We start from the raw sequence: 16,454 nt of genomic DNA on the forward strand, positions 1-16,454 counted from the left end.
CGAGGAGGAGACGGAGAGAGGTGCCAGCTCTGCTCCGTTCAAGCACTCCGCTCCCCTCGTGACCGAGGAAGCCAGCCCTCTGCCCTCTGTAAGTGCCGAATCAGGCACGCACTACGGAGAGAGCGAGGGTGAAGACGTCAGTCCCCCTCCCTCCGTTTACTCGGCGCCCACCGTGTATTACGGAGGAGAGGATCCAGACGTCAGTCCCCCTCCCTCCGTTTACTCGGCGCCCACCGTGTATTACGGAGGAGAGGATCCAGACATCAGTCCTCCCCCGTCCGTCTACTCGGAGTCCACCAGAGAGGACAGCGAGGGAGAACAAGACGTCAGCCCTCCGCCGTCCGTGTGTGCGCCACTCGCCGAATCCAACAGCGAGGGCGAGGAGGTGTCTAGCTCTTCCTCCTCTGTGCGGTCAGAAATGACCGTGCGTACAGAGAAGGGGAGGAGACCGGAGGGCGAGGCGCGTTCGGGCTCTGAGGCGAGCTGGATGGACTGCTCGCCTTACGTCTCCGTGGAAGAGGCGATGTCAAGGAGCCCAGGAGCCTCGGAGGAGGAGGAGCGGATGGAGACGTCAGAGGGCGAAGAGATGCTACCCCGGCGAGCGCAAGAGACCCGAGGCCCGGGGGTGTGTTTCGGGTTGCCCCCCGAGGCACCTCGTACCCCGGCCAATGAGCGGCGTCAGGCAAAACCCCCGCCAGCGCCCAGGAAGAAGCCTGAAGCGCCCAAAGCCAAGCCAGCGGGTGCGCGGTTGCCTGGAGCGCCAAGCAGCGCTGCGCGCGCGGGAGGACCGGTCCTGCAGAAGGAAGGGACCCCGCCTCTGGTTCCGCCTGCAGCCCTGGGAGGGTTCGCGCCGCTGGCCGCGCTCTTGCAAGCGGGGAGCGCGATCTCCTGGCTGCCCATGCCTGTGTGTTTGTCAGTCCCCTTGTTTATCCCTAATTTCCTTTTCCCTCTTGTGCCCCTTGTGTTTCATGTTCCTGTATGTGTGTTCGTCCACGTGCCCGTGTTTAATGTACTTTCCCCTGTCTTCCCAGGGAGGGTGTTCTAGAGCTGTTCGTGGCGGTTCCCACCATCGGGGGAGACGGCTCTCGGAGGCTCGTGAACCCGGCGGCTCCGGACCTGCCCGTTGGTGCTGGTTCGGGGCTTTCCAGCTGCGCGGGACGCTCCGGGAGTAGCGAGCCCCTGGTGGAGGGTTCTGTCACGGTCACAGCCCCGGACCCTTCCCTGTGGGCGTGTCATCATGTCGTCTGCGTGCTGTTATGTCCATATTAGTAGTTCCGTGGGTGTGGGTTGTTTGTGAGCGTGTTCGTAGTCTCACCTGTGCCTTGTCTCGAGATCACGAGGGTCTGTGTTAATCACCTATTTAATGTGCGCTCGCGCAGTGTCTTGTGCTCGTCTATGTCTAAAGTTCCGTGCCAGTGTGAGTGTGTGTTGTGCTCGCTCTACGCTCGGAGCTTACACGTCTGTTTCGTCCAATAAAACGTTCTCTGTTGCACCTTGCGACGCTCGTCGTGCCTCCTTCCTACGAGCGTCACAGAAGGAATTCAGAAAATCAGGAAGAGGAGAAAAGAAAACACGTTTACATGTCATATGCAGTACGTCTGCTATGTCAATTATATGTTAATTATAAATTAATTAATTAAATTATTGCTGTTGTAGCACTTTGTATTTTACTAATCTGTAAAAAAGGAAATGTGAGTGAAGATGTTGTTTACCACAAACACACTCTTGTGCTCTTTACTTTAAATGTTTACAAAGGGACGTGTTCACTCCAGCTGCTACTTCTGATAATACTGAATCTCACCCTGATGAGCAAGATGAATACATAATTCAGTGGCAAAAGAGTGAGTAGAGAAGTCCAGGGGTCTGTCTTCAACCACTTCCTTTAGCCTCGACTCCTGGGGGATCCTTAGCTGTTCCCAGGTCAGCTGGGAGATGTCATGTGTCCAGTGGATCCTGAGTGCAACTCCCAAGAGCATGTGGAAGAAACTTTAGAAACCAAGACTCAAAAGATAAAGCTCATCCTTCTTCGGTCTACACTAGACACCACAACTGGAACAATGTACAAGGGTTCCCACGGGTCCTTGAAATCCTTGACAGTTTGTGAATCTGAAAAAATAAGTTCAGGGCCCTGGAAGGTTTTTGAAAACAGGCATAAAAGACAGCAGTTCTTGAAGGTCCTTGAATATTTTAGGGGGTTTGAAATTTCACATGGATGAAGACCGCAGTCAAGGAATAATAGGGCACAGTTGGTAGGAAGTCAATATTTACAAAAGATTGCTATGTAAAAGATTGTCATGTTTAAAATTTCTCATCCTTTGTTGAAAAATATGATCTGATTGTCACGTTGTGGGGGGGCCCCCTGCCGGTCGCCCCCGTTTACAGCGGCAGCTGTCCTGTTTTGGTCACGTGTTCGTCCCTCAGGTGGACGGGACCCGTGATCCGTCTCACCTGAGGGTTGTTTGTTCGTCTATATATGTCTTGTCTTTGTACCAGTTGACTGCTGGTTATTATTTCCTTCATTTGGAACTATGTCATGGGTTTTTGGTTTGCGCACTTTCAATTAAACCACCCTCTTTCCCTGAGACTTGGTGTGATTGCTTCCTTTTTAGTTGCTCACCCTGCCCGTCACACTGATATGATAGTTGTTATAAAGATTTTAAGAAAGTCTGCAAAGTGATTCCTTTATCATTGATTCAATTAATCAAAATTTAATTTTATATTCAGAGTTGACTGTTTCGATGCCCATGTTAAAAGTGAATGACTATAACTTAGTTGACTTCAAGTGTAATAACATATAATAGAGATTCTTTCAAGAAACATCCTAATACAAATTATAAAACCACAATGGCTTGTCAAATGGCCCATATCTTCTAAAGTAAAAGAGATTCATTTCAAAATAATAAATAAGATATATCCTGTAGCCATGTTTCTTGAAAGAAGACTTAAACTTGATGTAGATTCATGTGCCTTTTGTAAGTCAGAAGATGAATTACAGGAGCATTTGTTTTTTCATGTCAATATTCACAAAGTTTTTGCATGGACACTAGAAACTGGTCTAATGTCAAACTTAACATTCTTTTGATGTTGAAACCATTTTATTTTATGCAGAAAACTTAAGTTCGGATTTCTCTGATGCCATATTCTGTTTTATGTATGTACAGTATGTGTATATGCATATGTGTATTATTATTATTATTTGTCTACTGTCAATGTGTCATTATTTTGCCAGCACAAGTTCATTTAAAATTACTAGGGGTGACCTGCGATAGTCGCTGATTCGACTATAGTCGACTATACCCCCTAGTCGACTATGAACGTCATAGTCGAATGTACCATTCTAACTGCATGGCGGTACCCAAGGATGCTGCTAAGCATTAGTTGTTACATGAAATGTCTTGTTTTCGTTATATATAGCCTTTTGTGAAATAAAATCATCCTAATTTCTGTTAATAAATATTTAAAAATGATGTTTGTGCATTAACAATAGGCATCTTCCTTACTACACATTAATAAATCACACCCTGCAGTTGCACAATCCAAACGAGCGGAGCTGAACACGCAACACAATACACAGCATCTGCCGAGATTATAACGGCTACTAAAAAACTTTCATAGTATTTCAAAGTATTTTGAAAAAGATAAAGATGAATCAAAGAAAGTAAAGTGCAAGTTATGTCATCAACGTCTTTCATTTCGCACGACAACAACCAACATGGCATACCATTTAAAACGCGTAAGGCGAAAAAAAACTTTTTGTTTCGGTCGCGTCGTCTCGTCGCGGTGCGTCTCGCAAGTAAGCCTATAAACATTTTTTGATGTTGTTTGCTTTTAAACCCCGTTACTTGAACCTTTCCTTATACATTTTTGCTGTTGTGTAGCAATATTTTTATATTTTCAGGCAGGCATATTTTATTTAAAATATTTTTGACATTTTGCACAGTGCCTGTCTGACAGTTCGATATTATAACATTAACTGACGGTTAATGTTCTCTAACGTTTCATAAAAAAATAAATAAGTAAATAAATAAAAGCTGAATAAAGCCAACCTACCGTGTTTATTCATTTATCTGAGTGTTTTAGGTTTTTTCTTTGAAGAGGAAAAAAGTCCTGAATGAGAACGGGATCCCGTTTAAGGTGCTCTAAATAAAAAAAATAAAAATAAACCCGATTCGACTATTAGTCGACTAAAGGGAAAAGCTGACGAATCAGATTCGACTATGAAAATCCTTAGTTGAATACACCCCTAAAAATTACATTGATTCTACAGGGCCTATGCTGACTTTTACTTTGCAAAAGTTTGGTCATTCTCCTGTAGAGAAATTTGTGTGTTTGTTCAGCACCGAAAGCTCGTGTTTCCTGTATGTAGTTAACGTATGTGTAGCCACTTTATGTGAATGTCACCTTCTCACAGGTGCATTGCTAAATTGCCAGTCACATTGAGTGTGAGTGAAGTTTTCGTTGAATCAGCGCTTAATGTCATGCACAGAAAATTTCAGGATGCATGGCTTGAAATGACATTCAGTCTTTTGAATTTGCATTGTATTAACATCGTTCTTTGATAACATATTCAGGGGTAACAGTTTGGTAAATGTTGCCAGGTGCATTCCTTGAATTTGAGGAAGTTGGTCCTGGAAAATTATTTAAAGGTCTTGAATTTGATGTTAACCAAGGTGTGGAAACCCTGAATGTAAATAATTAAAGAAATAATACAAAAGAGGTAATATGAACAAATAAGGAATGGAGCAAAAAAGAGACACACTTTATGCTCGTATACTGAAGTGCGTAATGGTATGTAAAGTATCCAGGTCTCCAGGTCCAGCCATGTCAGTAGATAAAAGGATAGAGCCAGAAGGTAATAGAGATATGAAGCCTTCCACGAACATGGCCACTGTGGCCGCTCTCAGACAACAAACAAGATAAAAACCAAATGAGGCAGTATCGAAAACAGTAAAACATCTAACAGCAAGCTCCAAACTTCATTTCATATGACCGTGCTTATCTGACTGCACTTTCAAGCCTTTCATTCATCCCTGCAACCTTAAGTCATGATTTAATGAATTAATTTAATGCAGAGATGTGGCAACTGAGAAAACGAATGAAACTCACAAATGGTTATGACAATAAACTAAGCATGAACTTCACGAGCACATACTTGAACATTAACCCACAGATACCAAATGAAACAAAAGACAAAGACATACAATAAATGACAAAAGCAGGAACAGGTGGAAGCCATGACAAAATGATGGGCTACAGAACCACAAGGGCGTGTGCATACAGGATAACAAAAACACGGAAGCAAAACCAAAACAAAGACTTGAGTGACATAAGAGGCTAAGCCAAACATGACAATAACGTTACACTAATGTTTTCACTATAAATGCAAACACAACACTAACATTTTCAGACTGATGTTACACTAACCTCCTTGCACTAATGTTACGCTAAGATCTCAACTTATATGCTCTACTACCAGCTCCACACAACACACTGAATCTCCTGCAGGCTGGCTAAGCTCAGTTCCTTGCAGAGAAGTAATAGCCAGCTCACCCATCTGTGCTCTCCATTAACAAATCACTTTCTGCTGTACACCTTTATTAGTAGCCCTTTATATTATATAGGGTAGCACAATAAAAAAAAAGATGTTTACAGAATTTCCCACTAATGTTCCTGTAATATTCCTGGACTTCTCAAGGCAGCTCTGACAGAAATTATATACAGCATTGATGGCCTGTGGGCTTAAATAGGGAAACAGATGGAGCAGGTAATAGTAAATAGGTGTGTATGGAGATGGAGAGGTGTGTGTCAGTAGCTGGTAGTGAGGAAGTGGAGTGGTATGAGTGGGTGTGTCTGAGTGTCTGGGTGTAGATGCGTCTCCCCTGAATGCTGGAACCGGGTCATCATGCCAGACCATCTCTATTTATGTTTTTCTGTCCCTACAAAATAATATTCAGATGATGACTTATTTTTGTCAGCTGGGAAGCTTTATCGTTCTTCTCTTCGTTCTATTCTTTTATTTTCTATGTAAATGGTGTTTAGGAAAGTGTTTTCCAAGTAAACTTTATTATCACAAAACATGATTTTGCTCAAATGTTCCATATTATAAAATTTCCACTTTTCCACATTTTCCAATTTTTCAGGAGCATTTAAAATTCCGAATGGTAATCCTTGCTACAAGTTTTCTGAAACTGCCATGCTAGAAAGCTCCGACTCAGTCACAATCAGAGATTTTCAAGTCGCAAAATACAAGTGCACGTCAAGTCTTTTGGCTACAGTCCAAGTCAAGTCTCAAATCAATACCAGGACACGCTTAGGGACAGGAGATGGAAAACAACTTTTATATATGACCTTGTTAGCTCATATGGTCGTACCCTTTATTTTCTGTCTCTTATCTCCATTACCGCTGAGAATAAAAAAGCTCCCATCTTAAGTTGCCATATTGCCAATTGTGATTTTCACCCCAATTTAAAATTAGTCCACACACACACACCAATGATCACTAGTGTATGTGGTGCACCCTAGCACCTAAGCAGTTGGGGTTTAAGTACACTTCAGTCATAGCCTTGTGCCTGGAAATCAAATCCACGACTGCGCTACAGTCATTTGAATTACGGCCATATTTTGAAAAATTCCGCCATCGAGTGTCGGAACTAAGCTAGCACTCTCAGTTTCGATTTAATGAAACCAAGAAACCATTCGGTAGGGAGGTAGGAAGTTCAACTGTTACATCCTACGCAATGGCGTCAATCGTGTCTAATTTTGTACTTAAAGTTCTTTGTGATAACCAAGGATCTCTGGATTTTAGACAACTCGACAATATACTGCGACAGAGCATTACAACCGATGATCGAGTGTTGTTGCAAGTTCTCACAGACGAGGCGAAATTCGTGGTGGTGGAAGACGGACAGAGGAGCGCGGCCGACACGGTGTTCAGCCCTGGAAGTTTGGTCATGGCCAAAACGTCGCTGCGCGTTTGCAAAAACCAAGAGAAATGCCCCAAATGCGAAGACCTGCACTTGTGTCGGTATTTGGTGTGCGGAAAATGCAGATTCGGGTGAGTTCTCAATACTTACCTTGATCATATTGATGAAGAACGAAAATACACTGGTTGTTTTGGCTCTGCTTTGATTACAGGAAATGGCTTGTTAAATTAAAGTATAAATGAATTATATAGGATGCGAAATGTTTGACAGGGTATATGTTTTGAATATAACATTCTGTACTTTTCTATAACAGGCAGTTTTTCATTTTCATTTTGAATTCGTCACTTTGAGTGACTAAGAAAGTGAAGTATTTTGATTCCCAGGACAGCTTATTATGCATCACCTAATGTGATTTTGTAATGTATTTGGCTAGATCTAAAACAAATGGGCTTTCAAACGTCTCCTTTCTTCCAACACCACCAATCTTATCAGAAATGAAAATGGTTAATGTAAATTGAAAAAAAATAATGAGGTGTCTGAATCATGGTGTCACGTGTCTGAACCTAAATCTGTCCTCTCTGAACTGGGTGTGCCATCAATAACAACCACAAAATGATTGATTTGTTGCTCTCAAGAAGGGCATTTGCAAAGTATGTTCAAAATATGTTTAATTTTCATTTCATTTCAGTTTCTTTACTGCTGATGTAAATGGTCTAATCGTGTGGATGCTATGCAAGGATAATGTAAAAAAGTGATACAGATAGTCTTATACTGTGCTTAATATAGAGGTTGGTAAAATTTGGCAAATAAGAGCATGTAGTTAAATGTATGTGGGAGATATCATGTGTGTGTGCTATAGTGGTGATTGTGTGAGTGGTCAGCACTGGTCCTGGATATCTACTACCAGTACCCAACACAGTGTAATGTCCTCAAATCTTGGTTAATTTGGTTAATCAAGGCCTTTATCTCATCACTCTTCAGTGCCATATGAATATTATATTATGTTCAGATATTCAAGGTGTATTTGAACTAAACTGCTATAGTTACTATATCTCCATTACCATAGTTGGGCATTATCATCATCACCATGTTGGGTAATTGTTCATTGTCTGTTTTCCTGGAGTGCTTGTATAAGAAAGTGGCCACGTGGTTAGGTAGTTTTGTGGGTGCTTCAGTTTTGTGGGTGCTTTGTGGGTGCTCCTCTGACCAGTATTTTGATTTATGTTCATACCTAAGCAGGATTTATTATTTTAGTGGAAGAGTGTCTTGAAGGCAAGCTCCAACTTGGTATGGTTCAAAAATATTTTAAAATGATAAATATTGGATCAGTCTACATTGTATAATATTAAAATGTACTATATGTTGCCACAGTGTATAAGCATTGGTAATGTTTACTTGTTTATTTTAAATACCCAGTTTTGTATTTGTTCTGAGGCAGTGGTCACTGGATAATCAATTGTAATTAGGAGGATGGTGCATTGTCCTGCATGAAGATGATTTTGCTATGCAAGGTACGGTTCTTTTTGTATCATGGAAGAAAATGATGAGCATTGAGCATTTGGGAAAATTACATGGATGTTTAAACACTGCAGTGTTGAGATGCCATCACTTCATGGGTAACAGTTGTGGCAAATGTAGTCTTTGGTCACTGTCTAAAAAATAAATAAATAAGTCAAATACGTGCAATTAAACTTTAAGCTCTCGCGGGCCACAGTTGGCCTGTGGGCCTTGAATTTGACACCCCTGCTCTAGAGGATCCTACACCTTTGAGGTTTGCGGGACTCCAGAGAAATCAGCAGCTTCAAATAACTGTTTGCTGCTTTGTAATATGTTAGCAGCTGCTCTTTATCTGATGAATTCGTCTGGAAGAAACCTTCATTACGCCTTCACCTACACAAACCCGTCTGTGCTCTTAATCGGTATAAGCATTGGTAATTTTTACTTGTTTGTTTTAAATACCCAGTTTTGTATTTGTTCTGATGAATTTTATTTGGATAATCAGCTGTAATTTATCTGTCCTTGTATGTTTTCTACATTGTAATGTGGTGGCTTGCCAGAGGTTGGAAGCAAACCAGGATAAATGTGAGGGTTAAACGGAGTAAACGGGTTTTGGAAAGTAGGACCCAACACTGTGCTTATGTGACTAGAAATAAAAGTAACGAAAGATAAACCTGTAGAGAACAGGATTAGAACTCATGTCACGGTGATAAACCAGCACTTAACTGCTGGACTGAAATGGCGTGAAAAGAAAAGGGACTGCCAGAACTAATGGGGAGCAAGTAGAGAATGAGACAAAGAGGAAGTAATCCACAAAATAGTTTGGGTGGGAAACAGTGAATAAAAGGACACGAGGGGAAAGACTGTCTCTCAGATACAACGGAAATAAATTTGCCATCTGAAAGAATAGCCAAAAGGGAACACAGACAGAAGGGGGGGGTGGACTTGTCCTTACAGAAAATACTTACTGTTAAGGGAAAGAAAAGGTACTGCTTGAGAAGAGGAAAAGACTCAAGATAAGAGGAAGGAGGCCTCAGAGATATACCCAAGAACCTCTACCCAGGTTACCTGCTAGACTCTTTGCAGAACACTGACAAAGACTCAGCAAGGAGTGCGTGCTTGGGAGTGCCTTTTAAAGGCTACTGAGCAGGTGTAACTCATCAAGTGTGATTGGCCTGTTGGCTCCCTCTGGTGACCAATGGTGGTCTGGCGCTGGAGCCAACCCTCACATGCATCTAAACATTCTATATTATTTCAATTCCAGGACTAATTGCAAAAGGTCCCATGACTTGAGATCTCCTCATAATTTGGCACTCCTGGAAAAATGTGATCTTCAGTACCTTGAAGCAGAACAATTATTTAAACTTTTGTTGCAGAATGACTCTTCCCTTGTTCCAGAGGTGAGATTAGCTGGTTTATGTATCAATACTTACTTATTACTTATTTTTTTCTGAATACCTAAGCTTTTTGAAATTGGTGTACATTATCATCATGTGCTGATTTCAGGTTTGTGCCCACTATAATAAGGGGAATGGGGAACATGGAACTTGTAAATATGGGACATCTTGCACCAACCTGCACCTCTGCCAGCACTTCCTACAGGATGGCTGTAAATTTGGAGCTGCATGCAAACGGGCACATTCACTGGATGCAAATGCTATGAAAAACTTGAATGGCAGAGGGTTCAGTCCAGAAAATATTCACAGTCTTCACAAAATACTCAAGAACAAGCTTCTCATTGCTGGTAGTAATGAGAAACCTATCCCCAAATGCCCAGATAAAGGTATGGGAGATCTACAACATGCTACCATGGTGTTCTCTTCAGAAAATACGAGCTTCGTGTTTAACGTAGAACAGCAAGGGTGTAGTAACTCAAGCACCAATGGATTACTCTTCCCTGTGTCTTGTATTTTGTCCATAGGTCTTTCATTGTTTGACTCAGTAATGATATCCTGATTTTATGGGTGAAATTAATTGCAAGAATCAGCCAGCTGTTATCAATTACAGTCATGATCTTATACACATATGTTCTAACCATAATTATTTTGATGTCTTGTACATGTAGTACATCTAAGACCATGTGGCCATATTTTCCCTTGGTTTACCATAAGCTAGGATAAGAGAAGGTTATCATAATGAGTTCAGCAACAGAAAATGCTGTATGTGTGTTATTTCAGACTAAGGTCTGGTCTGATTTGTGTGCTCTTTCTTGGGTAGGTAGTACTTCAGGCTGTATGACAGCACCTCCAATTGGCAGACGGTACAGCAGACAGCCCTCCTGTGGGGCAGACCACAATGAAATCTGTCTTTTTTATGTTCGCAAGGAATGTAGTTTCAAAGGTACCAATACCATAGTAGTAGTACATATGGAGATATTTCAAGTTAATAATGAAAAAACAAAATGTTTAATACAACAATCCTTTATATTTAATTGTAATGATAAAAATTACAACCATAGAAGAACATAACCCAGAACTAAAGTAGCCTACATGTAATTTTGTGTGAATCAACCTTATATTCATCAAGACTGAGCATGTTACTAGTGTCTTCTGATCATGCATGTCTCTTCATTAGAGAAATGTGTCCGCGTTCATCATAATCTACCTTATAAATGGGAGATTTTAGATAAAGATGGAGTGACTTGGAGGCCTTTACCTAGGCAAGACGAAATTGAAAGGGCTTACTGTAACCCAGCCAATGACATAAGGTATTTATAATTGTAATGAGCAATGTGCATAGTGTACTAATGAAAGTATTTGCATTACTGTTTTGCCATATCAATTTGGTGACAAGTAATGTTGGTTATTGATGTACAGTGATTGTTCTTATGCAGTGTACAAGAGCCAGATTGCTGCTGGTTTGTAAATTAGATGCCTAATCACTGTATTGTGTTTCTGACAACAGTTCTGGGCATCAGCCTGTAAACTTTCTCACTATGACATGCGGAGGGTCACAGGTTCGTCGTCTGTCTACGGCTTCCTCCATTACAAAACCCCCTCACTTCATCCTGACCACAGAGTGGCTCTGGTACTGGAAGAATGACCAAGGAGCTTGGACTGAATATGGGAAAGGGGTCAGTATGGTTCATTCAGTATTTTATGTGAAATGGTATAAATATAAGGTCTGTTTTCAGTTAAAAAACCTCTAAATACCATAAACATTTGGAACTTAGTGTTAAATATTGTCTTACACAGGAGGACGCCAAAGGTTTATCCTCAATCACCTCAAACGTCTTGGAGAATATGTATCTTGCAGAAGTTGACACTGAAATTCCATTCACCTTGGGGAATAATAACTATGTGATCTTCCTGAAAGGTAGTCAATTGTCAAGCACTGTAAATAGTCTTGATATAAAAAATCTGAGTTCATCAATGTATCTATTAATTTTTTTAGATATGTATCAGATAAACACAAGGTACAAGACAAAAAGAGACATTAGAAGGAGGCCATGCTTTGTTTCATCTGAAGATGTTTTAAGCAAATCGAAAAGGTATCTACAGTATGGATGTTTACCATATATGTATTTAATTTAGATAATTCTACTTAAAAGGTTTCATAGCTGGGTCTTCAGTGGCCTACATGTAGAATTTGCAGAAATTCTAACATTGAGAAATCATAGGAAGCTAAAATTTTTTACTTTTCACTGAGTTTTTCTTTTGTTATGAAGATTTTTTGTTACATGGTATGTTGGATATTGTTACATGAAGCTAATAGTGAGAAATTCTTGGTCTTCAGTGAAGCTTCAGAAAGCTCCAGCTCCTCCTCTGTGGTGGTTCCTGCACACTGGGATATAGGAGCCCTACCCAACTACTCCTACAATGTACACACGTTTACTTCTACAAAAAGTCTTGAAAAAATGTCTTGAAATATATTTTACATCATTATAACCTGATACTGACCACATTAAAATTATTTGTATTTGACTTTCTAGTTCTTTTAGTTAACCATTTCCAATTAATTTTGCTTTTTTATTACACACGAACTTACTTATCCTGTAGTCTCCATTTCTTACCAGTGATTTTTAACTGAAATCTTTATGTACAGTCAAATGTTAACAAAAATTATCCTTTCAGATTGTTCATCTGACATCCTCTGCGACTGATTACAAAAGAGTAGAGATGCTGTTTAAACGGACAATGACTACAAAAAGAATTCACAGCATCAAGAGAGTGCAGAATCCTTCTCTCTGGAAGGTTTATCAATGGTAAGCACATTCCTAAAAACTTAAAGGAAGGCTCCACAGCACTGGCTCACAATGCAGGTCTGCTTGCAGTAATGTTTCTGTGATTTAACACAGAGGGAAGAACACTTGTGCTGTTTTTGAGGCTGTTGAGCTTCAGAGTGAAAATTTTACCTACAGAGATGAACTTTTACAGGCAGAAAGAGCAGATGAAGGAGAGGACCAAAGGGAGAGAGGTGGAAGAGCGGTACCTGTTCCATGGAACTGACCGGTCTCTAGTAAAACCTATCTGTGAGCAGAACTTTGACTGGAGAATCAGTGGTGTTCATGGATCACTTTATGGGAAAGGTAACCTATTGTTTTAAAGCTTGATTTTAGTCAAGTGCACCATGTTCCAAATTATTGTGCGAGTGATATTCTCAGATTTTTCTAAATGTTAATTTTTTTCTAAATGTAAAATGATGGTCAGTATAATTTTTAAGTCCTGAATTGTTAGGAGTGTAAATCAAATTTTATTGAACAAACCTCCCCAACAATAACAATATATTTTTCAAAAATGAACTCAAAATGCACCGTTCCAAAATATGCACAATTTCAAAACAATTTATAGGTTGTAAATTACTGCTAATAGTATTTTTTCTGAATTTGCAACATTAAGTGGTTACATTTATTAAAATAAAAAGCTATTTCACAGCTATCTTCACAGTCCAAGTTACATGTTATCAAAGAAGGGGTCCTGTGTTTTCACCTTCACAATTCTTGTATTCATTGAACTTGAGTTTTTGGAGAGTTTTTGCTTGAATGTCTTTGCAGGATGTCTGAACCTCCCAGAGCTGTTGTTTTGATTGGAACTGCATCCCACCCTCATCTTTTGCTTGAGGGTACTCCAAATGTTCTCAATAGGGTTGAGGTCAGGGCAGGATTGTGGCTACACCACAATTTTCTTTCCTTTCATGCCCATAGCAGCCAATGATAGACATATTATTTGCAGCATGAGATGGTGCAGTCATGCACGAAGATTATTTTGTACAACCCCTGGCAAAAAGTATGGAATCACCAGTCTGGGATGAGCACTCATTAAGACTTTATTATGTAGAGCAAACTCAGATAAAAAACATGATACAATAATGTCATTCTAAAGTGCAACTTGTTGGCTTTCAGAAACACAAAAAAAAATATATAAAAAAAACTATGTGGAAACATTGAGCAAGCACAGGGTGTACCTAATAAAGTAGCAAGTGAGTGTATATCCTTTGCTAAGGTCATTTTCACACCTTCAGGGACCCTAAAGGAGAGTTGGCCCATGGGCCTCGAGTTTGACACTCCTGCTCTAGAGGATCCTACAACTTTGAGGTTCACAGGACTCCAGAGAAACCAGCAGCTACAAATAACTGTTTGCTGCTTTGTAATATCATAGCAGTTAGCAGCTGCTCTTAATCCGATGAATATGTCTGGAAGAACCTTCCTTGTTATGCCTTTATCTACACGAACCTATCTGTGCTCTGAATCAGCCACAAGTCTCTCTTCACAGTATGATGATCACTTCAGTTTTTGTGAAATAAGTTTTCATACCTTGTCCAAGGCTCTGCACTATTTGACGCATGGCAGAGATCCTTTCCTTTCCCATATTGCTTGAAACCTGCGGTCTGCTTAATAATGTGGAACATCCTTCTTAAGTATTTTCCTTTAATTGGGTTCGCCTGGCAAACTAATGATCACAGGTGTCTGAGATTAATTTCAGTGATCCAGAGAGCCTCGAGACACAATACCATCCATATGTTTAAACAAAAAATATGATATTTTTGACACTTAGGGCGTACTCACACTAGGGTCTATGATCCAGGCCCGGGCACGGTTCCCTGCCGAAGCACGGTTCGTTTGGCTAGTGTGATCAGTCCAACCGTGCCCGGATCAGTTAACCGTGCTCGGGCCCACTTGAAGAGGTGGGCCAGGGCACGATTTGCTTGGACTCGGGCATGGTTTGCTTCTAGTGTGAGCGATATCCGTGCCTGGGCCCGCTTGGTGCCTCGTGTGATTGGTTCATTTTGCTGGAACTCAAACATGACGTCAGTGATGCGACGCTCACGTTAAACAGTCATGGCGGCAAAGTGATTAGCAGACAATCGTGTTAAATTATCGATAAATCTGTGCTTGCACAGTGTTTCTGCACTCCCAAAATGACTCCAAAAATACAATAAAAAGAGAATCGTGAACTCCATAGTGTTGTGCGAGCGCACTTTTATTCCAAATAAAGTCACGTTGTGATGACGTAAGCGTGCTCGGGCCGGCTTGATAAAGCCAGTGTGAGTGCAGGCCAGAGGGGGAGGGGGAGTGGGGATAACCGGGCCCCAGCACGGAACGAGTAAACCGTGCCTAGTGTGAGTACGCCCTTAAATCCAATTTGTACAATAATTTGGAACACAGTGTGTATGACTAATCTCAGATGTAACTGTTGTTTCTCATTACATTGTAATTTACATTGGAATCCCCATCACTATTGTTTATGTTTTTAATGTCCTGCATAGGAAGTTACTTTGCCCGAGATGCCAAGTACTCCGATAAGTATACGAAACCGACGGTCGGCTCAGGCCATAAGGTGATGTTTGTTGCACTCGTGCTTGTGGGGGAATTCACCAAAGGGACCAGCAGCTACCTACGACCTCCACAGAAAAGCCGCAAACTGCAATTTTATGATAGTTGTGTGGACAATGAGACCAACCCTGCTATTTTTGTTATTTTTGAAAAGTACCAAATCTACCCTGAATACATCATTAAATACTCTTAAGATCTGGAAATGAATTGTTATCTGCTGTGGTAAGACAGTGATTCAGCTTAATCTAATTCACATAAAAAATGTAATGGCTACAAAGGGCTGTTGTAATCATTATGGAAAAAAACTAACTTGGAGCTTGGGTGTTCAGCTTTAGTCACTTATTTTCACTATTCACTATTTCACTATTTTCACTGATTTATAAGATATATGTAGTTCTTAGAAAACGGGTTTACCACTATTGTACACCAGTACACCTTTCTTTATATTTGGTCTGTTGTGTGTTATTCATGACACCGAAATCCGAAATGCTGATTATATGCATTATGAAGACAATAAATGCCTTATTCAATACACAGTTCTAAATTGCCTATACTTCTGTAACAGGACAACCTGAGCCCAATTAAGTTCAAGTGCACTTGAGTGTCTGAGGGATGCAGGTATTTGATGCAGGCTACCACTCGTATTGGAACATCATGTGGTGTACTGCAATTACCACGGAGCACCACTGCAACAGTTGCATTCCATGTCTTCTCTCCAATAGAATTTTACATCTACATCAAGGCTGATTAATTAGGAGGAGCTGCACACAACTGGTCTCAGCTGTGAAAAGGTTATTATGAAAGATCAGCTTGTGATAATTCCCTAGTGCAATCACTGTGATTGCTATCACTGTGATCACTTATTTTCACTATTCACTATTTCACTATTTTCACTGATTTATAAGATATATGTAGTTCTTAGAAAACGGGTTTACCACTATTGTACACCAGTACACCTTTCTTTATATTTGGTCTGTTGTGTGTTATTCATGACACCGAAATCCTGATTATATGCATTATGAAGACAATAAATGCCTTATTCAATACACAGTTCTAAATTGCCTATACTTCTGTAGCAGGACAACCTGAGCCCAATTAAGTTCAAGTGCACTTGAGTGTCTGAGGGATGCAGGTATTTGATGCAGGCTACCACTCGTATTGGAACATCATGTGGTGTACTGCAATTACCACGGAGCACCACTGCAACAGTTGCATTCCAAGTCTTCTCTCCAATAGAATTTTACATCTACATCAAGGCTGAT

At 40.6% G+C, this 16,454-nt stretch overlaps 1 protein-coding gene across 1 annotated transcript; it reads left to right on the forward strand.

Annotated features, from left to right (window-relative positions):
* Positions 1–6,684: 6,684 nt before the first annotated feature.
* LOC143486077 (protein mono-ADP-ribosyltransferase PARP12-like) lies at positions 6,685–16,238 on the forward strand. The gene is made up of 12 exons (XM_076985872.1): positions 6,685–7,054; positions 9,685–9,820; positions 9,927–10,203; positions 10,638–10,760; positions 10,995–11,127; positions 11,325–11,493; positions 11,615–11,735; positions 11,814–11,910; positions 12,156–12,240; positions 12,494–12,624; positions 12,797–12,948; positions 15,126–16,238. Exons 1-12 carry the CDS (start codon positions 6,738–6,740, stop codon positions 15,383–15,385), a joined length of 2,001 nt encoding a protein of 666 aa, XP_076841987.1. The 5' UTR covers positions 6,685–6,737; the 3' UTR covers positions 15,386–16,238.
* Positions 16,239–16,454: the final 216 nt, after the last annotated feature.

The sequence above is a fragment of the Brachyhypopomus gauderio genome, chromosome 2, assembly GCF_052324685.1.
Source record: "Brachyhypopomus gauderio isolate BG-103 chromosome 2, BGAUD_0.2, whole genome shotgun sequence".
Classification (NCBI taxonomy): Eukaryota; Metazoa; Chordata; class Actinopteri; order Gymnotiformes; family Hypopomidae; genus Brachyhypopomus; species Brachyhypopomus gauderio.